The sequence below is a fragment of the Drosophila bipectinata genome, unplaced genomic scaffold (genome assembly GCF_030179905.1).
Source record: "Drosophila bipectinata strain 14024-0381.07 unplaced genomic scaffold, DbipHiC1v2 scaffold_152, whole genome shotgun sequence".
In the NCBI taxonomy this organism is placed as follows: domain Eukaryota; kingdom Metazoa; phylum Arthropoda; class Insecta; order Diptera; family Drosophilidae; genus Drosophila; species Drosophila bipectinata.
The window spans coordinates 1-23,828 of record NW_027222791.1 but is presented as its reverse complement, the minus strand read 5'-3'; the positions used below and the strand labels follow the sequence as shown (position 1 = coordinate 23,828).

Below are 23,828 nucleotides of genomic sequence, written 5' to 3'. Positions count from 1 at the left end.
CAGCACCATGAATATAATTTTTGTAAATAAGCATTTTATTTTTTGTTAATCAATTTTATTTATTTTTTCACGATCCTGAATCTTATTTATTTTTTCACGATCCTGAATCTTAGACAGGTATCTTAAGTGGACAGTTGAATTTGTAGGGAATTAGGCAAACGGCGTATAAGCACCAGAAAAATTTTAGTAGTATGTAATTAGGCAAACGATGATCCTAGCAAGTTTCATTTTTACATGATCTTTTCTTTACATGCATATTTCCCTTAATGGGACCCAATGCAAGATATCAGAAAATATAGAAAACATAGACAAGATATCAGAAAATATAGAAAACATAGACGGCGATGATCCTGGCAAGTATAATTTTTTGGCATGATCGTTTGCTTTTATGCCAATAGAGGGCGTATAAAATATTACGGTAGATGGCGCTGCCCAATTTTACACAAACTTGACCCATAGATGGCGCCACTAAATTTACGTCGTACGCCGTTTGCCTAATTACATACTACTAAAATTTTTCTGGTGCTTATACGCCGTTTGCCTAATTCCCTACAAATTCAACTGTCCACTTAAGATACCTGTCTAAGATTCAGGATCGTGAAAAAATAAATAAGATTCAGGATCGTGAAAAAATAAATAAAATTGATTAACAAAAAATAAAATGCTTATTTACAAAAATTATATTCATGGTGCTGCAGTTCATTTAAAAATGTATTTTATTATAATTATTTTGTAATTAATTTAAAATTAATGATGAAGAACAAATAATTATTTAAAAAAAAATATCCAAAATTTTATTATGGTGTTGCATATCATTTAAAAGGATTTTTTACTCCAATTCTTTTTTAATTAATTTTAAATTAACTCGGACTTATGTACAGAAATTTAATTTTATAATATAAAATATAATACAGAATTTTACAAGGAGTAAGTATATCACAAGAAAACCTTTTCGTAGAAAAGTGAAAATCCACCCTGAAGGGTCAAGAAAAAAAAGGAACCAATTGACCTGCTGCGATCCCTTTTTATCACTTTCTTGCAGGAGACATATTTATGTCAGGGTCGGATGAAAGGTCAATATGTATTTTTTATTTAGGATTATATATATATGTGAGTGTATATTGGATTGTGGATTTACGTTCCCACCAACATATACATGCATACACGGATATGACGCAAGAAATCAGCCGATTGCCTATTTACTCCCTACTGATGTGTACATGGATTGGGATCGGGATGCTGGGCCATGTAAATAACATGAATGGTGGATTCGGATTCGGGACTCGGGATTCGGAAACGAGGAACATGGAACATGGAAAGATAGCCCAACATAACCCAAAATAACCCAACCGAGCACTCGGTTGAGAACTGAGAGCAACAAGAATCGCGCACCAAGTGTCCTACTTTCTTCCATACGTACAGGACCCGTTTTCCCCTAAAATCCTTACAGCAGGAGCGATAGAGAGGGGGCATCCGACCGACAGAGACGGGCATATCAAATAAGAGAGAAGGCGAGAGAGATTCGGCGCAGATTGAGGGCGGCTGCTGGCTTAAAAACAAAAAAAAATGGAAAAAAAAAAGTGCGAAACTGAATCTGAAGCTGCGTCTGCGGCGATGCTGAATTTATCCTGCCAGGGTCCTTTTCGTTTCAGTTGTAGTTGGATAGTAAAGGGTCTTGGACGTGTCGAGCGAAACGTTCGCAAGGTATCCATCCACCAGCCTAGCATAGCTCCAGAGTCCTCTTCAAAGGACTCCCAGCCAAGCTCTTAACTCCATGAAATAGAAAAACTTTGCATTTTCCTGAATGAAACTGAAGAACAATCCGTTTTTTTTCTTGTTTGTTGATTGAAAAAAGTGATTTTGTCAGTGATTATAAAGTGCAATAGACGAAACAATCGAAAATTGTGTGCAAATCTGCGGGAAACTTTGAATATCCTGAAAACTGGAAAAAACCCTTGTGATTTCCTTTTTGTTTTTGTGACGAAAATGAAACAATTTGCCGAAAATCTGCAGTTAACCGTTTGTGGCCAGGCCTCCAAAAAAAAAAAGGATTTTGATGGCACCGGGCAGGCAGGACCCGCAAAACATATACATTAAGGAGCTTATTATACACAAAAGCCAGAGAGAGAGAGAGAGAGTACGAACCAGAGGGACAGGGACAGGGAGAAGGCTGGAGAAGCTCCTCAGCCGGAGATGAAATTCCACTTAGGTCCACTGCATACACACGGAGTTTGCCTTCTTTTTTTTTCTCATCTTTGATACAATACAATTTCCCCGCCGGAATGCCAAAAATACGGGGGTTGATTCGCTTGTTTACACGCCGGAGAAAGGCGAATGGAGAAAGGAGAAAGGCAGCGGAGAGAGAGTCAAGAGTCGCGAGTCGCGAGAGAGAGAGGTCACTAGGTCGCTCCCTATCCGGGATGCACTGGCCACGCCTCATTTGCCCATTTGCCAATATGCATCCTGAGAGATGCGTTCCACAAGCCCAAACCCAAAAAATGCGTAACAGAGAGGGAGCTAAAAGGGGGGCCATTGAAAGTCAATCGGGAAGCGGGACAGATATAGGCCCCGGTATCGGAGAGTCGGTGGGGGGGGGGGGATAACAAGACATTCTGTTGCTTTTAAAACAATTATAAACCGCAGTGTCACGCAAATTGTTTCATTTAGAGTCGACAAAATACACAGAATACAAAACAAAAGAATCAGTGACACCCAGTGAATAGACCGGAAATAACCGCCAAGAAGCTCCATCGACGGAGAAAGCAGAAGTAGTTATCGATAGGTAATCGAGATCGGAGGAAAAGCCAGCACAACGGAGACCGAAACGGAAACGGAAACAATGGGCGGCGGTGAAGTGAAGGTCGCTACCGTCGACGTCGAGGGCGGGGACAATATGGCCACCCTACCGGTGTCCCGTTCCCACACCGCCGGCAGCACCGATTCCGCCGAGAAGAATAATGCCGCCAACAAGGAAATGGAGCTGAAGAACGTCATGCCGCAGCCGCTCCAGAGGTGGGAGTTTTACCGATAACACTTTCATTTGGGGAGACCGAATAAGTAATCGAATAGGTTGCGAGGGAAAGTTTAAACTTTGTTCATTTTGAAAAGGAAAATGATGTTTTAAAATATAAACAAATCCATATGGATTGAGGAGGATACTTGTAATTCAATTGTACATCCCTAATTTGATGGTTATTCCTGTTTTGTTAATCCTTTGGGTGTGGAAGTTGGCTCCAAGGCCGCGCCTCGATTTAGTACGAGTATTTAGCTAATCCCTGTGTATAACAGCTTCCCTCAAGGCACCTACTCACACACATAGACACGCTCACTTACACAACCGCACCCCTACACACTGTACATAAGTCGTAAGCCGCATATACATACATATATATAATATGCTATATAACCAAAAGTGCAATCCACCTCCCACTACTCGCTTCCCGGCCGTAAAGCGTGAACCGTAAAGCGTATATTTGCGTCTCACTCACCCCCATCATCAAGGTCCCCGGAAGATGCGCTTTTTGTGTCCTTTTTTTATGTTTGCTTAGTCCTTTGTCACGCCCCAACCCCCTTAGCCCTCTTCGGACGCTGTCCCAGCCTGCCCCCCGTGCTCTAAATGTATGTAAATCCATAATAAAATCCAAAAACATAAAAAATGAAAGCAAACTATGGGAAATGAACCATTTATTCACCTGGAATCTTATAGGGTTTGCTACACGTTCAAGCCAAATCCAAATAAATACAGTTTTATGCCAGCGAAAATAACGGTACAGGGCACATATGAAACAAATCCGATAACAGGACCCATCGAACTATGGTAATGTGACACGTGAACCATGACCTATCCTCGTCCCTCGCCTCTGTTTCATAATTCCCCCACCCCCACACTTCAGGGCTATCTTAATTCCTAATTGGTTATATTATTCTAAAATATGTTCGTCTTCGCACAACATTCCGTTGTGTTTGAAATGCTTGAAAATCAGCTTTGATGTCATGCATAATTAAAGGAATCCTCCTCGTAGATGTACAATGCAAACATGGGATTTGATTCAGCTCAGACATGGAGCCCACCTCCACCTCCCTCCCACCATTACACACTGCTTACACATTCAAATGGGTGCTCAAGTGGTGGGTGGTGGGAGTGGGTCTGGGTGTAGATGGGTGGCCGCTTTGTGTATTTAAAGCAGCTTTTGCAACTAACTGGGTCACAAAATACTGTAAATGAGTTTCGCAGCAGGAACAGTGGGCCGAAAAGATTGAAATGCATAGGATATAGAATTAAAACTTTAAAATATCTTTCTTTAAACTCAAATAGAAAAGATTTAGATAATTAAATATTCTAATAACTTAAACTAGAATCTTAAAACATCCTTCTCCTAACATTTTGTAAGCTTTTTAGCGATTACAGACCACTGGCGCAGACCCTGTGGATAATCAAACATCAAATAGGGGCTAATACCAGGCGGTTATGCTCTCGAGCTGCCACTCGAGATGCAAATCCAGATTCCGATGCCGAGTAGTTGCATGCCAAGACCCCACTCATACTCACAAAAAAAAAAAAAAAACGATAGTAAAAAACACCTAACAACATTGTGGTAAAGTGGGAAATTAGCACTAACTGAGAATCACTTTCGGAAGCGGGGCAGTGGGTCAATTTAGGGGAGTATGGCACCCAGTTATGCCCAGATCTTGACACAGTTAGTTCGCACACACACTGAACCACTTACACAGAGAAAATAACAACACACACTCACATCCGACACCCACACTCACACCCGACACCCACAAGCACACACACTTGTTCGAGCACCCTTGTTCACTCTTCTGTAAATAATTCGAATTGCGAAATGAGTCTGATAACGGGAAAGCTAATGTGTTCATGTCGGGAACCGCCCCTTCCCGCCAATTACCCTTCGATTCGCAGGACATCGCTATTTATTGTGACCAGCCTGGTGTATGCGATCCTCCTGATCGTCGTCTGCATCGCTTACGTAATCAGTGACGTGACTACACACCGCCTGCCGGTGCTCTACTACGAGACATTCTTCACCTATCTGTACGGCGTCAGCATACTCTTCCTCCTCTATGTCTTCTGTTTCCTGCTGCAGGGTAAGTCATCATCTATGATATGTAAGATATCATCTAAAGTCTTAAAACTAAAGAATATCTACTATATCATATTTTACTTCCAAGGTTTTTAGACCTTCCCAAGCCCATGAAAAGGTCTGAAACCCTTACGATATGATACCCGATACTCACTTGGTTACCTTTACAGAAAGCTCTTGCTGCAACGGCGGCAACGGTGGCAGCAAACCGAAACCCCAGCCCAAGGAGAAAAAGTCGAAGAAAGCCAAGAATGCCGATCCGGCCGATTCGAAGGACGCGAAGGGCTCTAAGGACTCTGGCAAGGCCGCCAAGGGCGCCGCCTATCAGGTAATTCTCAGCTAGAACTTCCATCCCTCCACTGGCAGTAATTACTGAGGGACACAACCCGCCCCCAATGATGTGAAAAGCATGACCCAGCTAATTAGGTGCCAAGTGAACTGAGGTCGCTTCAATTAGCCGATTATCTGGCCTTGTTAATTGCATTATCTTTTCAATATCCAAAAAAAAAAAACAAACAACAGGAAGCACCCGTGGATGCCGAGGTGGCCGTCACCCCGAAGAATGTGCGAAAGAGGAAGACCACCCACAGCGATCCCACCCATGGCAGTTTCTTCCTGCGAGTAGGAGCCATAGGTAGCTATGATAATAATCCAAAACATTCCACATATGATGATCTTGTAATCCATTTCAGCTTTCGGTCTTGGTGCCATGATCTACATTGGACTGGAGTTTGGCTCGTTCTTCGAGATCCCCTTCGATTCGCCGTGCCACCACATTCTGATCGGAGTCAATCCCCTCCTGCAGATGATCTTCACCTTCATGCAGATGTACTTTATATTCATGAACGCCCGGGTAAGTCACTCAAAACCAGTAATATCATAAATGAAGAACACTGTAAGCATATGAGACTACCTACTACTGATAAATACTACCTCCTACTGCTATTATCTACTACTACTACTACTATACTACTATAATTAAAATTAAATGTTAAACCAACCATAAGTACACGACTCCAAGTCCTCCGAAATCCCCAGAAGATCCCGAAGCGAGGTTAGTTTAGCCGGCTAAAAAATAAATTAAGAAAAGAATTAAGAGCTAGGTCGGTTATTGTTTTTTTTTTAATCAGTTTCGGATTTATGAATTAAAAATTAAAAGCAAATACGATTTATTGGCGTGTTAATTGGCAGCTTTGCGTTCAGTTATCATCCATCAGCATTTGTATCTGTATCTGCAACAGTATCTGCATCTGCAATCGCACTTGCATCCATCAAATACCACGCTGCCATATCACTCATTCACTCGCTTGCTACTTATTCGAGAAACGATCATTGAAGTGTGAAGCTCACCGAAACTCACCCACAGACAAATGCACTGAAAAAAAAGAGCTTGAGATTAGACAACCCATTGAAGACAAAAGACCACATCAGCAGAATCTGTATTTATCCGCTGCGAGTCCTCGAAGTCTATAATTAAGCCTTAATATCCTTAAATATAGACTCTCGAGGCTCTCTCAATTCTTCTGCGCGCACAGTATATTCTCCACATACATCCAGTCATCCATCCAATCACTCCAATCCATCATTCATTCATTCAATCATTAAACGCATATCCATTCTTTAAAAAAAAAACAAAAAAAATTTCGAAATTTTGCTACGTAGTTATTTAATGAACCATTTTTGTGTACATAATCCCACAACTCCGCCCCATTCGATTCGCGATCGCAGACTAGGCCGCCATTTCAGGTACGATATATATCATTTTCTACTCTACTCTACCTTACTCTACTCTACTGATACCCTAACTATACTCTACTCCAATCTCACACAACGATCTGATCATTTCGCCCACCCCTGCATACCCACCACCCACCCACTTATGTATAAAGAATATATATATACTCGTACGATATGATAACCATTAGCTTAAACAAGTTACTATATCTATAAGATACAACCACTTGGGACATTTTTGGTCGATTGGTTTTTGTTTAGATGCCATTTCCCCTGCAGATCATATAGTATTTCAAGTTCCCAACAAAATGGGAGTTCCAATCTTGTCCGATTTGTATCCTAGTAGTCCTTATAACTAGCCTCGGAATTAGTGTAACAACAGATCGATCTGCAGTGGATCTGGCTTCCAGTTCTTCCTCGGGAGAACTCACTTTTGCCCGTACTTTAATCTACGTAATCCGTAATGTTCTCGAAGTATCTCCTGAAACTCCGCCCAATTGCCAGCCGTACTCAAGCGTGGATCGCTATTTCTCTCTCTCTTTCTCTGCCTTTCTCCGGATCTCATTTCTTTCTCCAGCTGAACATCCACCGATTCAAGGTGATTGCCCGCTTCGGTCTGATGCACGTGGTGGCCACCAATATTTGCGTGTGGATCCGCACCCTGGTCAAGGAATCCCTGCTGGAGATCACCATTTACCACCAGAAGAACGACCCCGAGCCGGGAGCCTCCTCCATTGCTCATTCGATCAGGCAACATGCCCTGCGCCATGCCGGCACAGTGCTCCGGACCCATGCCGGACCCAACAGCGAGTTCGAAGTGCTGGACGGTGAGGACATCCTGCCCAAGGATGTCTACAAGACGGACAACGTGCTGTCCAAGCTGGTGCGCAACACAGTCGATGGTATCTCAAAGAGCCTGGGCATGGGCGGCGACTCCGTGACGAGCACCACCACCAGTACCACCACCACCACCCGGGCACCGTACACCACGCCCGGCTACCAATGGCACAGCACTACTATGGCCCGCAAGCTGAAGAAGTTTATCACCAGCGCCACCACCGCGGCCACCAATAGCATCTCCGGCGGCGGCAGCAGCACCTCCACCAGCTCATCCACCAGTACATCCACCACCACCACCACCACAACGATTCCGCCTCCATCTAGCACCAGCACCTACATCCCATCATCATCGACCTTCACCACCGCATTCCCGTCATCGCCGTCGCAGTCGGCCGGAAATTTGGAGACCAGCAGCAGCTTCAGCGGCCTACAGCGAATCCTCTCCAGCGCCGCCGCGCCAGTCGACGGGTTCGGTCCGGCATCTACCGCCAGTTCGGGTACGGGTGCGGGTACGGGACTGGACGCCTTCCTTGCCAGCAGCCTCAGCCCGGAGAGCAGCACTCAGGGCCCGGGCGCCAGCATCATGAACAACCTCTTCGGCCAGGGACCCATGGAGAACAGCTTCCAGACGTACACGGACTTTGGCCATGAGGAGTCCACCGGCCTGGTCAGTTTCGAGAATCTGGAGAGCCTCGACAATATCTATCCGGCTGCCCTGTCCTCCAACATTGGTACACTCAACTCCACCGCCTGTGGACGCATCGATATTATGGGAACGATTGTCTACGATTCGGCCCCGTATCTGTATCCGTTCATCATCGAGTACTCTTTGATCGGGGCGGTGGTGTTGTATGTGATGTGGAAGCACATCGGCCGCTATCCGGGCCGGATGAACGACGAGGATCTGGAGCACCGGCTGGAGGTGATGCTCTCCCGGCGGGCGGTGGCTATGGCTCAGCAGGCGCGTTCCGGACGCGTCGACTGCGTTGGCTCGTCGAAGGGACTCTTCTTTGGGCTGCTGCTGCTGGTCGGGGCCCTCATCTGCCTGATACTCTTCTTCGTCTTGGTGCGCCATCAGCAGTTCTCGCTGTTGGCCATCTACCTGGCCGATGCCAGTCACTGCATCCTGATGGCCTTCGCCATACTGGCCATAATAGTGGGCTTTATCAGGTCTGGATATTGGGATGGGACTGGGAGCTGGTTGCCAGTCAAGGGGAAAAGTATAAGCTTTTAAAACTTGTTGAAATTGATCCTTAGATGTATACTTTTGCGTTATACTCTTCCCCTGCAGGCATTGGCTAACGTAACTTGTTCAATTCCTCACTAATCCCTAATCCTTTCCAACCAAAAACAGAGTCAAGAACCTCAAGTTCCGCTGCGAGGAGCAGTCGAACCTCAACGACATCTTGCTGCGCATCTCGGCCTTTGGATTGTTCACCTACTCCGTGTTCAGCATCATTGCCGGCAGCCTGAAGGTACTGGAGAGCGAGCCCAGTCTATTGGTGACGACCACCGGCGGAGTTGCCGTCTTCCAGGTGATCCTCCAGCTGTTATTCATTGCGGACGTGTCCCGGCGACGTGTCCACCTGCCGGAGCACGACCGGAGCAAGCCCGGCCGCCAGATCGTCACCTTCCTACTCATCTGCAACGTGGCCATGTTCGCCATCTACACATTCGAAGCTCAAAAAGTATTCGCCAATCCTGTAAGTAGATATGTACGTAAGCGAGACTGAGTTTAAGTAAGACGATTAACGCTCTCGTTCCTTATCGTTATTCTATACATATTCGATAACCGATAAACCCGATAACAAATACTATAATTTGTTTTAAATCTAACACATGTCTTCCAAGTCCTTGTTCTTGCTCTTAAACTGTTTGTCTTTTGGCATGCTTCTCATATAGTTTTCCGAAAACATTTAAAAAACACAGTTCATTTCTAAAATAACGATTTCATTTCACTTTTTCCGTTATAAGTTTCAAATACTGACATTGCTGTGAGCTTTGCATGCTGTTCTTGTGCTGTTAACCCAAAGAGAACCCTTTCATGACCTATCTATTAACCCATTTCCATTCCCAACACTATAGGTTCAGCTGGAGTTCTACGGATTCGTGCCCTGGTCGATCATCCAGCGCATCACACTGCCCCTGTGCATCTTCCATCGCTTCCACAGCGCCGTGACACTCGCCGAGATCTGGAAGACCACCTACAAGGCACGCCTGGAGTAAGCTGGATCGTATATATATATACAGAAACATATATCCCGGCACACATACGTATGTCCTGGCCATAGCAGGACGTGGCAGTTATGGGAGTTATGAAAATGCACCAAAAAAATAAAAGAAAACCCAAAATGTAGCGAACCCAAAACGCAAAAACCAAAACCGAAACCGAAACCGAAATCAAGTGAAAAGTTAGTTTCTAATTACGTATTAAACATATGCATACTACATATAATATATACATTAATGCATATTTGAATATATTGATTCGATTTTTTTTCCGTCGTCGTTTTCGTTTTTAGTTACGCATATGCATAGGTTATATAAGTTCAAAAAAACAATAAAGAATAAACAAATCATAAAAAGAAGAAACCAAAGCGAGAATAAATCAAGTAAAGTGAAATAAATATTTGTAACCGAAACCGAAAACGATAACGAAGCGAACGAACCGATCGGACCACAAGCTTAAATCGAAAAGTCTACGATTAACGATAACACGATAGCGATAACAAACAATTTGAATCGCTTTGCAAAGTCGCTTGTTGATTTTTGATTTCCCCTTCCCTAAATATTTCACCCCCTAAATATATTATTATTCTTTTTTTTATCACTTGAAAAAAACTTAAGAACTAAGTCATAGCGTTTATGCTGCCTGAGTTATATGTTTAAATATTGTTTAGTTTATAGTTTCGTTTCTAACATGCTGCAATACCTTGTTACTAAACAAAACCAAACGAAACGCAAATTAATATTAATTTTGTAATTGTTTTACCATTATTTAAAAACCCAAAATTAAAAAAAAAAAAACGACAAAATCAATTAAAATTTACTTTTTCGAATAAGAAGTTATTCTGAGAAAAAATGGTTGTTTACTTTCGCGCGTTTGCGACTCTGCGATTAAGATTTTGAGTGTGCTCAACGAGTAGGTAAGTCCGGCGGAAAACTCCCCGGAAAACCCCAAAAAAAAGCCAAATGAATAACAAATAACAGAAAAACAAAAAAACACACAGTTACAGACAGGGAAATGCAAAATGCCATGAAGAAGAACGCAGCCACAGGAAACGGAAACGAAATGGAAACGAATCGATACCGGAAACCGAAAACCGGAAACGAAAGGAATTTCGCTCGAGCATTCTGAATAGATTTGAAAATTTAACTTCTCCACACACAAAAGTAACAGCCGAACAACAAGAACAACAACAAAAAACTGTGATGAATTATATAATTCATTTATTATTTAGCTATTGATTTGATTTCTTGACTTTATTTGATCGCCCTTCGTTTTCTCAGCTTTATTTTTTTCTCAGCCGCTAAAACCCACATAAACTGAGTCGAAAACTTTTGTAAGAATTTAGAAACAATGGCGCTAAGACAACTTCATGGCCAATTGTAAAAACAAATTTCCCCAAAAAACAACATAACGAAACGAAAAACAAAAAATACAAAAATAATATACAAACAAAGAACATACAAAATTGTGGCATCCAATGGCCGAAAAAAAAAAACAAAAAACAAAAAGAAACAAAAACATTTTTAATATACATTATATAAAAGTTTATAAATGTCCATTTTTTGATTATTAGTAGTAATGTTAAAAAGCAAAAACATAATTAACAGTAATAATAATAATAATAATTGAAATATGTATGTATGTTATAGCAGAGAATCGGATAAACCAAGAAATTCTCAAAAAAAAAAAGAAAACCCATGGAATCAAAACCAAAAACCGAAAACTGAAAACAAAGACATTGAAATGAAATCTTTCCACGTGAATCCCCGCATTTATAAATGAAATTTTAGCTAAAGCAAAATGGATTGCCGAGTTTGATGATCGAAGAGCGAAGGATATGGGCAGGATGATGGCTATAGGATGAGACCATTGACAGAAGGCATCAAATTGTTTACAATTTACAATTTGTTAAAGAGTAACAAAAACATTTTGAAAGATATATTGCCACGTATATCTATAAATATATGTATACTAACCCACCAAATTCAAAGTATTTCAAAGTTTTATACAATGGAGACGATGCGCAAGACAAGAATTGGGGATGGGACTTGTCCCAATCTTTCTATCTCTATACCGAGGGGTGAACCCGAACCTATCCTTTCTCCAGCCCCCATACCCCATAACCCATATCCCTTATCCTCTTATTTGTCTGGAAGAAAAGGATGTCCCCCGAAACAGGCAGTCAGAAAGCATCAGTTTGCTAAAGACCAAAGAAAACCAAACCGAATGAAATGAGATGGGATGAGATGAGATGAGAATTTGTTGGTGGAAACTCACTGCCCTCAACGGATCCGCGGAATATCGCTGATTATACACAGATGAAAGTCAAGTCTACAAGTCTATATAAAATGCATGTTATATCGCTAAACGATATATTCAAAACTCGTAATCCAATCAAATGTAATGTGGTAGCAAGCAAATAGGTAAAGCCAAATCGAAAATAATGAAACCCAACCATAAGTAGTTCAGCACACACTATCACACATACATACACATATACATTTACACAATACACATTCATATGACAAGGATCTGGAGGATAATATCCAGGGATAACATCATATTCAAAGTTTGCGAATCAAATTCAGTTTGAAACTTGTACTTGCGTAGGCTCTTAGAAATTGTACTTGTACGCATAAAAGTCACACATACATATATTTAACTATACATATACATATATATATATATTCATAATATATATGAATATATATATATAAATAAATCCAATTGTTTTTTCCTTAAAATTTAGTTAAACATAAGATCGAATCATATTTTACGCCGTACAACATGAAAGTGAGCAAGCAGAAGAAATATTTATTAAATGTTTCAACTAAGTTGTATAATTATAAGTGAGAGTTTACATAATGGAATTATGTATGTATCTGTATCTAAGTAGAGCCACTGGAGAGTTGCAAATTCGAGACCGAGAAGAGCTAAAGAAAAAACGTATTCAGATCGAGAAACTTAACGCACAATTCAAAACCAAAACCAAAACCAAAAACACCAAAGCAGCCGCTACAATTTCCATGATACAACCAAAAACAAAAACACACACAAGTAAATATATATATATATAGACGTACTTATATACTCGTAAGTATATAGACAATTTCAATAACTGATAAATATATATATATATATAAAGAGCGAAAATTACATGCATTTCAAATACATTTTCCCATAACCGCATCAAATAAATCAGCAAATACGAAACGAATTCAAGTGGATAAGCAACCAAGTTCGACAAATGAGTACTATGAATGAATATATATTAATGAATTCTATAAATTCTATAAATTATGAGTGAGTGCCCCGGCACACGCTCGGATATAATACAAACAAATTTAGCAGAACGCGAAAAAAAAAATACAAAAATTGTATGCAATTTTTTAATCATTGTCGCATTTTAGATACGAAAACCAAACGAAACGAGAATACAATTTGAACAATTTTGTTAACAAACATCTACACTCGAACATACTCACACTACACTCAAGCCACACTCACATTCAGAGACATACACTCGAACAAAAAACCATAACAATTTGCATAACGAAGATAACGAGAAAACCAAGGACATGCTTACAATTTGAACATCAAGTTGTTCGCATGTTTTCGAAGCAAAGATGACATACAAGTAATTTTAAATTGAATAAAAATTAGTATTAAATATGTACAACAAAAATCAAGTTGATTTCTTATTTATTGGGGAAGTGGTTGAGGTCTCCGCATCTTCGACTTAAACTTATAGTTAAAACAAAAACGTTCTTAAAAATAATTTGGCTAGAAGCGCATCCGTCTCAAGGAGCTTGAGTGGCCACGTCCAAGTTCACTTGGAAGCTGGCCCACCGATAGTCCCTGCTATCAGGATCCCGGAGAAGGCACATGAGTGGCTGCCGCCCCTGGTTTCTGTTGGTGGTTTGGGGCAGGTCCTGCAGCAGCTGTTGCAAGCCCCCAGGAGTCACATAGCCCACGGCGCATACTGTAGCTTCTGTGAAGCTAAAGCCGGCAGAAGACACGTAGCCGAAGACTTCCCGACTGCACTGCCGGCGCACGCTGTCCCGGGTCTCGGTCGGATCGTTGGGCAGCCATAGACGGCACATCTCCTGGAGCTGGCTGCGCACCAAACCGGCCGTGTTGGCCGGGCGTATGTGGACGCGTTTGGTGGCTGTTTCCTGGAGGCGGCGCTTCTCTCGCAGTCGGCGTCCCCTCAGACGTTTCAGCATCAGCTTGTGTCTGTGCCGCAGTTGCTTTCGGATTGGTTCATTGAGGTCCGGCTGAGGAGGTTCCACATGAATGGGAGCCTGATCATTCCGCTTTATCTGCCGCCAGCGGTTGCGGTAATCCGTCGTGGAGGGCAGGCAAATAAGGGCGTTGGCCTTAACATGACCTCGGGCCGAAAGCCGCAATTGGATTTGGATAAGAGCTGCTTGTGGCAATGGTTCCGGAAGGGGCCTTCGTTGCCTCAAACTATCCGCTATCCCCTCCAGCTGCTGGCGATGCCGCAGTACATAGAAGGACCCAGCAAAGGAACCATCGTGCCAATCCCTGACCAGCTGCTTCCAGGGAGCCTTAAACGGACTGACGACAGCCAACTTCCGGTAATTGGTGCGCTTGTTTGGAGGTAACCGGAAGTACCTTGCCCGCTGCTCATCTCCCAAAACATTGGCTTCTTGGACTCCTGGTTGAATTGAAAAGAAAGTATATTCGAACCATATACTAATAACCAACTTCTTTCCACAACTCACCAGCTATCGTATCCGGCAGATGCATCTCGGCCCCCGCCTCCCTGGCGACCGAATCCAGTTCCCGCAGTCCACCAGGGCGCGCACCCCACATATTCAACGTCAGCCACAGAATCATACCATATCCTGCCGGAGCAATCACATCCCAGCCACAGCCGTAGCCTAGTCTCTTGTAGCTGGCATCCTGGGATCCTGGTCGCTGTATCAGGAGCAGTGGAACCTTCTGCATCTTCGCCTCGAACGCACATGGTGCTCCCGGAACGATGGCATGCTGCTGGCGCAACTTCTCGTAGTTCTCCGTGGACATGATACTCTTGGACAAGCGCTCCCGTTCCTGCAACAGCCACAAAGGACTATCCGGCAAGGTCTTCGGCTGGTTCACCAGCAAATCTTCAGCAGAAGGACGTTGTGTTTCGGCGGGCTCGGCTTTCGTCCGTTTTTTTGGACGCTGCAAGCGAGGATCTGCTACTTGGACGCCCATAACCAAATTGGAAAGCAATTCGCTCGGTGAGTATAGTTGCAGGGCTGCCTGGACGTAGTCAGACTGGGGCTGGAGCTCTGGAGGGTTGTCTTGATGCGGGCGCAAGCTGGCTGCCAACACACTTTGAGCCCTGGGTCCTGTCAGTCGGAAGCGATTGAACTCCTTTTGGAGGACCAGCAAGTGTACTGAGTTATCCAAGCTCGCATAAGCGGGATATCGTTCGAAAGCCTTGGTAAGCGTCCAGAAACGTAGCGGTTTCTCCGAGGTTCGTTTTTTACTAAGTTTCTGATCTTGGTCTTGGGTTTCCTTGTCCAGACAAGGAGAGGCTGTCCTTGTGAGAGGCTGGTCCATCTCCATCTCCTCCTCTAATTGCAGTGTTTTCTGCTTGCTATGCTTCAGTTGAAAGACCTTAAGGAGCTGTTCCAGGGTAGTCTGAGCCGCGCTGGGATGCACCCAAAGCCAGAGAGTGCGTTCTGGCTGACCCTCGGTTTCGGGACGCCACAGAAATCTGGCTTTCTGGATAGCGCCGTGCGGGTACTGACTATCCTCGAAGAGCTCCACACACCCCTCGCGCCGACCAGTAATGAAGGTCTTGGCGGTAATGCCCAAGCCACACTCAGGACTGGTCAGACGAGCGAAACCCTGACGCAAGACCTCCAAACTACCACGCAGCTCTAAGCACCAATAGAAAGAGATGTCCTGAAGCAAACAGTGCTGGGCACTGGCACGGTAGCAGGCGCGGTAGGTTTTATCACAACTGGCGAGGGGCAAACGATGACCCCAGCGATCCACCATATGAAAACGCTTCGCGTGCCAGATATGAGTCTCCAGCCAAATGTTTTTTCGCTGCCGGCGAACGTACTCATTAAGTAGATTCTTTGGCCGGCGACGGTACTTCCTAGAGGGACGCTTAGTGTTCACGGGATCATTGCCGCTTTTCCCCATTTGGGATTTGTGCGCCTGGCGGTATTTTCTTGGCAGTCGCTTAGGGTGGTGCGACATTGCCCGCCGGCGCATATGCTTAGGAAGAGTCTGGAAGATGAGCTTGCAGTTTCTTTGGGACGGCTGCGTAGCCTCCTCTATTAGGCTCTTAATCTCCTGAAGCGCTCCGGCCGCATAATGATATGTGGTTACATGCGTGGGCAGCGTCACTTTTCCGCCTAACGCCGCATCGTACTCCAGTTTCTGACTGGCCATGGCTGGAGGTAAATCCTCGAGGGTCCTTTCGGAGAACTTCAATCCTGACCAGAAACAAAAACAAACGAATCCCGCCGCACGTGTGCCGGCTGCATATAGTGTTTTACAACACTGTTTTTAGTGATGATACTTGCAATTTCGTAACCAGAACCTAGGCTGGAAATAAGTTAAAAAGCATCATTTAAACAAACAAAATTTTAATAAATTTTGAATAATTTCAGTTTATTTTAACTTTTAATAAATAGACTACAATTTTAAGCATGATACGATAACTCTTTTGCAGCCCTAGCAGTTGACCCTGCCGGTAGGCCACTATATATGGATACAGTCCGTTTTGGCAGCTGGTCACATTGTTGCCGTATAAAAATTTTGCTTGCGTTTGCTTCGCCACCGAATTTTCCCGTGTTTTGTGTTTTTCTCTTCTCCCTCAGCTAGCTAAAAAAAACAAATCGATATGGTAAGTGCGTGAAGTAGGCAACATGACACTTTGTATATTTAATAACAATTGAATGTTTACGGGAGCTCCTATTTCCCGCTTCGCCAGCAACGATGACGACGACGACTCATGTTTTCCTTTGTTTTGTTGTTTTTCAGGCAGCTTACACCGAGGATCAGTTGGCTGGTGAGTGCGTGTGTGTGTGTGTGCATCTGTGAGAGTGGGGCTGTGTGGGTTGGGTGGGTGTTGTCTTTGGGGGAAATGGGGCGCACAAGTTCAAAGTGCCAACGAATCGCAATATTTGCATGCGATTCTGGGACAGCACATCTGTGGCCCCCAAGCCAGCAATGTAGCAATGGTATGTGAAAGCGACGAAAAAGTATCTGTGTTAGTGTTACACATCTTCAGCGGCGACATACCTATAGGTATGTTGAATATGAATCATTGATAAAACAAATACGAGGGCAGCAGTGGCGGCGGCACAACTGGAAAGCAGCCATACGAATACGAAGACGAATATATGAATACGATCGCGATGACTCACCCGCAGAAACACTCAAAAACCGAAGAAAATCGGACGTCGCACCATTGAATTCCCTAGAAAAGATAATAGTAGTTTATAGAAAATATAAACCCTAAGAAATGTACACCCTTTGAGGCTATAGATTACTTTCTACGAATCTTAGTAATTGAGAAGCTCTATAGATCCTATACATTGGATGTAATTTTTCTAAAGACTATCATTTCCCAAGTAATCAATCAAGTTTATGAGGGACAAATTCCATCAAGTTCTGCCTAGAAACTTAGCACCCTTAGACTAGGGTATAAAACCGCGAAAAAAACCACAATTTGAAGGCATAGGATGTGGGCGATTAGATAGGCAGGAGAGGCGTCAGCTTGTACGATAATCACCCGGTTTTTTCGACCCGCCGGCAGCTCAACGAAAAATCAACTAATGCAACACCAATTGCAACTGCAACATGGCAGCGATAAGATCCGAAAACAAAAGTGACAGTGGGCCAGCTTCCATTTATGGCTGGGCCAGTCACCTTCTCTGGGTCACGTTTCCAATCCCAATCCAATCCCAATCCGATGCGATCGAATCTTTACGCAACTGGCGACACCGTTGTGATAACTTAATCAAAATCAATTGGTGTGTGTGTTTATTTGCCTGATAAGTCGGACCGATCCGATCCAATCCGATCTCTGACGTCAGCCCCCGTCGCATTCGATCATGTACATGCCACAAATATATATACTATATATGCGCTCACCTTGTTGCAAACTTTGGCTTTGCTCCGCCGATTCGCATTCGTCGCCTTTAGTCATCGCCAAAAATGGTCAAAAATTTGCTGGAATCGTTTGTTTTTATTGCCATTTTTGGATGTTGTATGCGCATGATAACCGAACAAAAACTGCCCCTCGGTCGTGCTAAAGCTTTAAGGTTGAAGAATATGGCATGCTCTTTTCGGTTGAGGTATACTTTTTAAACTCACTTCTCTCCCTATTATTTAAGTCCTCTTTAATCCACAGAAGACAAAACTTAGGCTTAATATGAGTTTGTAGGCCAAGAAACTGTTCCCTGACGATGTTTCACTTCGCACAGCCACTTTTCGAATGCCAAATGCTACTGCCCTGCTGGAGGAAAGGGCCGAATCCCACCCATTCGTGGTGTTTTTCCATGAAATCCGACTTGGATCTGTGCTTTAAACAACTGATTCTTCAACGAATCGTTATTGTAAACAAAACCTTAATACCCCTTTTTCATGGGATCCCAGCCCCAACTCCAGCCCGGGCCAGTTGCTTTTGCGTAAACAAGTTCTCCGATGAAGTGAGGGTATTGCATGGCAGTTAAGTGGGGAGGATTGCAGGGGGGCCGACAGAGTATCAATATGGTGGGGGAGAAGGAGGAGGCGCCGTCGGCAGTGGCGACGGGGCAGTGCCAGGCTCCAACCCGGGGCAGCTGGAGTTTGAGGCAGTGGCTTCAGTCATTTGGCCACTCGGTAGCTGGCAAGGTGGTGATCAAAGCGCAAAATCATAATAAAAGTCTGAATATAGGAAGATGTATTACTATACGGCTCATGTGAAACCCACATTCACCACACTGGAAGGTGGCACATTCTCTGCATCTGCAGTATCTCATCCATAATCTCTAATGTGTATTTTTTTTTATCACACACAGAATTCCAGGAGGCCTTCAACCTTTTGACAACCGTGGTGATGGCAAAATCCAGCTCAGCCAGGTGGGCGAATGCCTCAGGGCATTGGGCCAGAACCCCACCGAGTCGGATGTGAAGAAGTGCACCCACCAACTGAAGCCCGATGAGCGCATTTCGTTCGAGGTCTTCCTGCCCATCTACCAGGCTATATCGAAGGCCCGCTCGGGGGATACTGCCGACGATTTCATCGAGGGACTGCGTCACTTCGACAAGGACGCCAGTGGCTACATCTCCTCGGCCGAGCTGCGCCACCTGCTGACCACGCTCGGCGAGAAGCTTACCGACGAAGAGGTGGAGCAGCTGCTGGCCAACATGGAGGACCAGCAGGGCAACATCAACTACGAGGAGTTTGTGCGCATGGTTATGAGCGGTTAGGAAGCAAGGAGATCCTTCGACACACACAACACACTAACTATCCACAGCACTTTTGAAACACACAATACACACACACACACACACCTGCCAAGCTAGCTGAGAGCCGTTCATTCCGCCATAAGTTCCAAAAATAAGAAAAAAAAAAACTCCAACTCCATAATTCCAATTGAGAGCCACCTGCCCCCAGGAATTCCAACGAAAGACAAAGCCGAAAGCTGGGAGGAATGCATAGAAGCACAGAGAGGTTGGAGGCCACTTCCATTTCCAACTTACTAACCATCGATGTAGACATATAGGTTCTCGATTAATCACTAATCCACGTCTGTGAATTGTGCGTATTATTCTAAAAGAGAAAACGAAAACAGGAAAAATGTATAATTGCGTAATTATCCCGTAGTTCAGGCGTTCTTTTGTACCAATCACTCGATACCGATACATATGTCAAAACTTAAGAAAATATTTAAAAACAAGTGGAGCAAACAGCGAGAGTATCACGAAAAGTATTTGTAACTAAATTTAATATACGAAGTCAGCGGCGTATGTTTGAATTTAAATGCGCATTTTGAAGTTTTACATGTTTTATTTTTTTTAAATAATTTAATATTTGTATTTAATAAATAATTATTAAAAAGAACAAGTGAATGTGTAGGTCTTTTTACAAAAGAAACGTACTTAAAACTATTAAACCAATTGAAACCTTATATTGTGTTTTCTTTCCTTCTTTGGGATGATATTTAAAATTCTTATGAATAATAAATTATCCCTCTTACATTAGACTTTATCTTTTAATAGATTAGGAGACTCATTTATTTGAATGAATGAATAATATGCAACGCATATTAGATTATGATTCATGTTTTTAAAAAACCCGCCCAGAAATTACCAAGAAAAGCGTCTCACGCATTAAGCTTTTTGGTATATTTCGACTTTCCGTCTGGCCACACTGTCTCTTGTGTTCCAAAACAAAAGCGAAGATGTTTCCCGACAATTAATTAGTAACTAGCCGCCGCCGCAACTGATTTCCTTAATTAGCCGCTGCCCCAACACAGCTTGCATATACACCATGCCCCTGAACGCAGGGCCGGAGACTGGCGGCGGTAAGGGCGTAGTGGCCAGTGGCTCCCAGGAGCCCAGCTCGCCCGTCCAAAAGGTCTGGAAACCGGAGTGTAAGTCCAGGCAACGCCCTCCATGATCTGTTACTCACCAAGCTTCTCCGCATTTAGTGTACAAGATCCAGTTGGAAGCTCCGACTCCATTTCCATTGCGCTGTCTGAGAACCCTGCTGCCGCTGCCGGCTAAATCAAAGGCCGAGGCTGTGGAGGCCAATGACTCGGCTGTTCGACTTTATGGCTCTGAGTACCATGGCGTGATGGGTCACTTGGAGGCCGAGGAGCTGCTGGCAAATGGTCGCGAGGGAAGCTACCTCGTCCGGCGAAGTCCGCAGTCCGACGGATACTACACTCTCAGTCTCCGATTCAACAAGCGGACTAAACACTTCAAAGTGTTCTACAAGCCCGATAAAGGGCATTACCTTCGTGATCAGGACAAGTGCTTCGACTCGGTTCATGACATGGTGGCCGACGGACTGATCAACTTTCACATGGAGCTCCATGCCGGTCCAATTATTCAGCAGATTAACCAGCAGACCCGAAACTGCTATCAGCAGAGTCCCTACATGACGCTGAATGGGCGAAAGCTACGAGCACTGTCCAAGGAGATGGCTCCAGAGAAACCCAAAGATGCAGCGCAAACATCACTCCCCGCGCCAGGGAAGGACGACCAGACCGATGCGGAGCCAAAGCGGCAGTCTCAGCCCCAAGTTAGGTCTTCAATTCCAGCAGCTGCTGCAGCAGATCCCATGCCTCTGGTTTACGAAAAGCCGCATCAGTTCAAGGTTCGTATATTTCCATATAAGAACAATCTTCAATACTATCCTGAAACTCTTCTAGGTTCACACCTTCAAGGGCCTCAACTGGTGCGAGTTCTGCGCCAATTTCTTGTGGGGATTCACCGCCCAGGGTGTCAAGTGTGAGGCCTGTGGCTTTGTGGCTCACGCCAAGTGCTCCGAACTAGTGCCGCCCAAATGTGTGCCGGATTTGAAGCGGATTCGTGGTGTCTTCGGAACAGATCTAACCACCATGGTCCAGCTGGAGCAGCACCACCAAATACCTTTTGTAGTTCGCCGCTGTGTGGAAGAGGTGGAGGCGAGGGGCATGCTGCAGGAGGGAATCTATCGGGTTTCCGGCTTCGCCGATGAAATCGAGGCCTTGAAGCTGGCTCTAGACAAGGACGGCGAGAAAACGGACATGTCGGAGACGGCCTACGGGAACGTTAACGTTATTGCCGGAACGCTGAAGCTCTATCTGCGCCTGTTGCCGGTACCGCTGATCACATTTCAGGCCTATCCCAGTTTCATGGCTGCCGGCCGTAAGTGCTTGCGCCTTTGTTGATATTGTTATAATAATAAATATCTTCTTACAGGTAACAGCAACCAAGCTGAGCAGCTGACTCTCATGACCGAGGCAGTGCACCGCCTGCCGCCTGCCCACTACAGTTGCCTACAGTATATGCTGGAGCACCTGAAGCGCGTGGCCTCCCATTACGCCGTCAACAAGATGAACGAGCACAACCTGGCCACGGTGTTCGCACCCACATTGATAGCCACTCCCCAGCATATGACCAATCTCACCGAGGAGATCTTCATGCTATCCTCGCTCATCACCCATTGCAAAAAGATCTTTGCCTGATCCGCCTCCTCCTCCAAATTCATGAAACCGAGTGGAATGGGCTATCCATTCCTCGTTCTCTTTTGCTTTGGCTCTACATATACTATGTATAACTATATAACACCTTAAAAACTATTCACACGACTCGATGATTCCACCAAAAATATAGCCTAAGATAAGGGTAAAGTATTAAGTAAGCATCCAAAAGATTTGGGAAAAAAGAAACCAGTAAGCACATCAAATGTTATGAAGGTCCAACGTTCGAATTTACCGATTTTGGTATTATTTTTTGGAGCATGTATTATGCGTCACAATAAACATATTTATTGAATTTATAAAAAAATGAATTCTTTTGAATTATTAATATTTTTTTTTTTGAATTGTATATATTTGTTTTTTTTGTGAATTGTCTAATTTTTTTTGAAACTTTTTTGGAGTAATATTTTAAAATTGGTGAAACCCTGGAAAAGGCCATTGCTGAGCATGTGGTCATCCTTGTTTTGTAAACAAAGGTACCATAGACTAGGTTTTCAAAATTGACAAACGAATTTTGAGACTCGACCCGGTCGGAAGTTTAAAACCTTCATTCTCTAAAAAGTACTGAAATCAAAAGGACGTGTTCCGTTTGAACTTTTTGTGCTCTCATTTAACTTTTGTGTTTTTTCGTCGAGATTTTTTTTCGAGTTGAATTTTAAAAACCAAGTAAAGCAAAAGCTTGAAATGAAGGAGGTCAACAAGCAGGTTGAGAAACCCGAAATAACTGATGCCAATTTGGCCGTGAAAATGCGGCCCGATAGCCGTAGTCCAATGGCGGCAAAACTGAAGGAGGTGAAGAACCAGAAGCCGCAATTAGACGAGATGGCCAGTGGACTCGCGAACCTGGTGACTGCAGTAAGCAGTGCCGCCATGACTTCGAAGTCAAAGTAAGTTTCTTTCAGCTTTCTATCCTTAATTGGACCAATGCTTTGCAGACTTCAATGAAAAAACAAAGTTACAATTTATAGTAACCTTTATTTTCATTAGTTGCAATTTTTATAAATATGTATCCTTTTCAGGGACGGCAAGCTAAAGCTTGAGAATAACGATTCATTTGAGATGAATGCTCCCTCGGGAAGTGTTTCTCAAATGGATACTTTGCCAGCCCCGGAGGCTCCTCAGCAGCTTGAGGCCCAGCTCGGCGAGAACCAGATCCAACACGCCACCGATCACGGCGAGCATTTCAACTCGCAGGTCGGCTCTAAGATCGAGGTGGTGGTCGGCACGGTAGCTCCACCTGAGCCAATGAAAACTGAGGAGGTGACCGTTGCCGAGGTACCTCAGGAGCCACTGCAGGTTGTGCAGCTGCCGGTACAGCAGCAACCGGAGCATTCCGAATCGCAGGGTCCACAAGAAGCGGTGGAGCAACCAAATCCGGCAACCATGCCGGACGGAAGTTATGGTCTTTACGGCAGTCAGAAGCAAAGCACCGAGGAAGCCGGGTCTATGCGCGAGATCGGCATTGGCGACGGAAACTTGATCTTCCTAACGGGAGGCGATGGCCAGGCTAATTATAATGCTGGCGACTCGGTGGCCATCGGCCAGCGTTTGCCATTTACGTACTGAACACGGACGAGAATGTTGTCCGCTATGTGCAGGATAGCGAGGGCATATGTGACAGCTGGACATGGAAAAGTGTAATCGAATACCTGCCGGAGGAGCATGACGGTCCGGTGGAGTCAATGAGCAACAATGGAGCCCCAG

At 44.1% G+C, this 23,828-nt stretch overlaps 4 protein-coding genes and 1 pseudogene across 6 annotated transcripts; 4 read left to right on the top strand and 1 right to left on the bottom strand.

Moving 5' to 3' along the window:
- Positions 1-2,668: 2,668 nt before the first annotated feature.
- LOC138927046 (proton channel OtopLc-like) lies at positions 2,669-10,993 on the top strand. 3 transcript variants are annotated; one of them, XM_070282566.1, is made up of 9 exons: positions 2,669-3,012; positions 4,925-5,109; positions 5,276-5,433; positions 5,628-5,739; positions 5,798-5,958; positions 6,834-6,851; positions 7,417-8,849; positions 9,034-9,394; positions 9,765-10,993. In XM_070282566.1, exons 1-9 carry the CDS (start codon positions 2,840-2,842, stop codon positions 9,903-9,905), a joined length of 2,742 nt encoding a protein of 913 aa, XP_070138667.1. In that variant the 5' UTR covers positions 2,669-2,839; the 3' UTR covers positions 9,906-10,993. The 3 variants fall into 3 exon arrangements, with proteins under 3 accessions (XP_070138667.1, XP_070138668.1, XP_070138669.1); XM_070282567.1 differs by having other exon boundaries at positions 2,670-3,012; positions 9,034-9,382; positions 9,765-10,992; XM_070282568.1 differs by lacking the exon at positions 6,834-6,851 and having other exon boundaries at positions 2,672-3,012; positions 9,034-9,382; positions 9,765-10,992.
- Positions 10,994-13,574: 2,581 nt separating this feature from the next.
- LOC108122759 (POP1 ribonuclease P/MRP subunit) lies at positions 13,575-16,462 on the bottom strand. The gene is made up of 2 exons (XM_017237499.3): positions 14,658-16,462; positions 13,575-14,590 (listed from the first exon to the last, which is right to left on the bottom strand). Exons 1-2 carry the CDS (start codon positions 16,330-16,332, stop codon positions 13,710-13,712), a joined length of 2,556 nt encoding a protein of 851 aa, XP_017092988.2. The 5' UTR covers positions 16,333-16,462; the 3' UTR covers positions 13,575-13,709.
- A 175-nt stretch (positions 16,463-16,637) lies between these two features.
- On the top strand, positions 16,638-20,063 carry LOC138927047 (myosin-2 essential light chain-like; annotated as a pseudogene).
- A 237-nt stretch (positions 20,064-20,300) lies between these two features.
- On the top strand, positions 20,301-22,435 carry LOC108122695 (Rho GTPase activating protein at 5A). Its single transcript, XM_017237414.3, has 4 exons — positions 20,301-20,528; positions 20,586-21,256; positions 21,312-21,789; positions 21,844-22,435. Exons 1-4 carry the CDS (start codon positions 20,426-20,428, stop codon positions 22,107-22,109), a joined length of 1,518 nt encoding a protein of 505 aa, XP_017092903.2. The 5' UTR covers positions 20,301-20,425; the 3' UTR covers positions 22,110-22,435.
- A 203-nt stretch (positions 22,436-22,638) lies between these two features.
- On the top strand, positions 22,639-23,691 carry LOC138927049 (uncharacterized). Its single transcript, XM_070282573.1, has 2 exons — positions 22,639-23,011; positions 23,144-23,691. Exons 1-2 carry the CDS (start codon positions 22,809-22,811, stop codon positions 23,688-23,690), a joined length of 750 nt encoding a protein of 249 aa, XP_070138674.1. The 5' UTR covers positions 22,639-22,808; the 3' UTR covers position 23,691.
- The last annotated feature ends 137 nt before the right edge of the window (positions 23,692-23,828 follow it).

What these genes read in the sequence shown, in the direction of transcription:
- LOC138927046 (XM_070282566.1), top strand. Translation starts at nt 2,840, where the DNA reads ATGGGCGGCGGTGAAGTGAAGGTCGCTACCGTCGACGTCGAGGGCGGG. An exon ending in ATGCCGCAGCCGCTCCAGAG is followed by an intron (nt 3,013 to 4,924) that starts GTGGGAGTTTTA and finishes TTCGATTCGCAG; the next exon opens with GACATCGCTATTTATTGTGA. An exon ending in CTTCTGTTTCCTGCTGCAGG is followed by an intron (nt 5,110 to 5,275) that starts GTAAGTCATCAT and finishes TTACCTTTACAG; the next exon opens with AAAGCTCTTGCTGCAACGGC.
- LOC108122759 (XM_017237499.3), bottom strand. Translation starts at nt 16,332, where the DNA reads ATGGCCAGTCAGAAACTGGAGTACGATGCGGCGTTAGGCGGAAAAGTG. An exon ending in TCTGCCGGATACGATAGCTG is followed by an intron (nt 14,591 to 14,657) that starts GTGAGTTGTGGA and finishes CAATTCAACCAG; the next exon opens with GAGTCCAAGAAGCCAATGTT.
- LOC108122695 (XM_017237414.3), top strand. Translation starts at nt 20,426, where the DNA reads ATGCCCCTGAACGCAGGGCCGGAGACTGGCGGCGGTAAGGGCGTAGTG. An exon ending in AAAGGTCTGGAAACCGGAGT is followed by an intron (nt 20,529 to 20,585) that starts GTAAGTCCAGGC and finishes CTCCGCATTTAG; the next exon opens with TGTACAAGATCCAGTTGGAA. An exon ending in AAAAGCCGCATCAGTTCAAG is followed by an intron (nt 21,257 to 21,311) that starts GTTCGTATATTT and finishes AAACTCTTCTAG; the next exon opens with GTTCACACCTTCAAGGGCCT.
- LOC138927049 (XM_070282573.1), top strand. Translation starts at nt 22,809, where the DNA reads ATGAAGGAGGTCAACAAGCAGGTTGAGAAACCCGAAATAACTGATGCC. An exon ending in GCCATGACTTCGAAGTCAAA is followed by an intron (nt 23,012 to 23,143) that starts GTAAGTTTCTTT and finishes TATCCTTTTCAG; the next exon opens with GGACGGCAAGCTAAAGCTTG.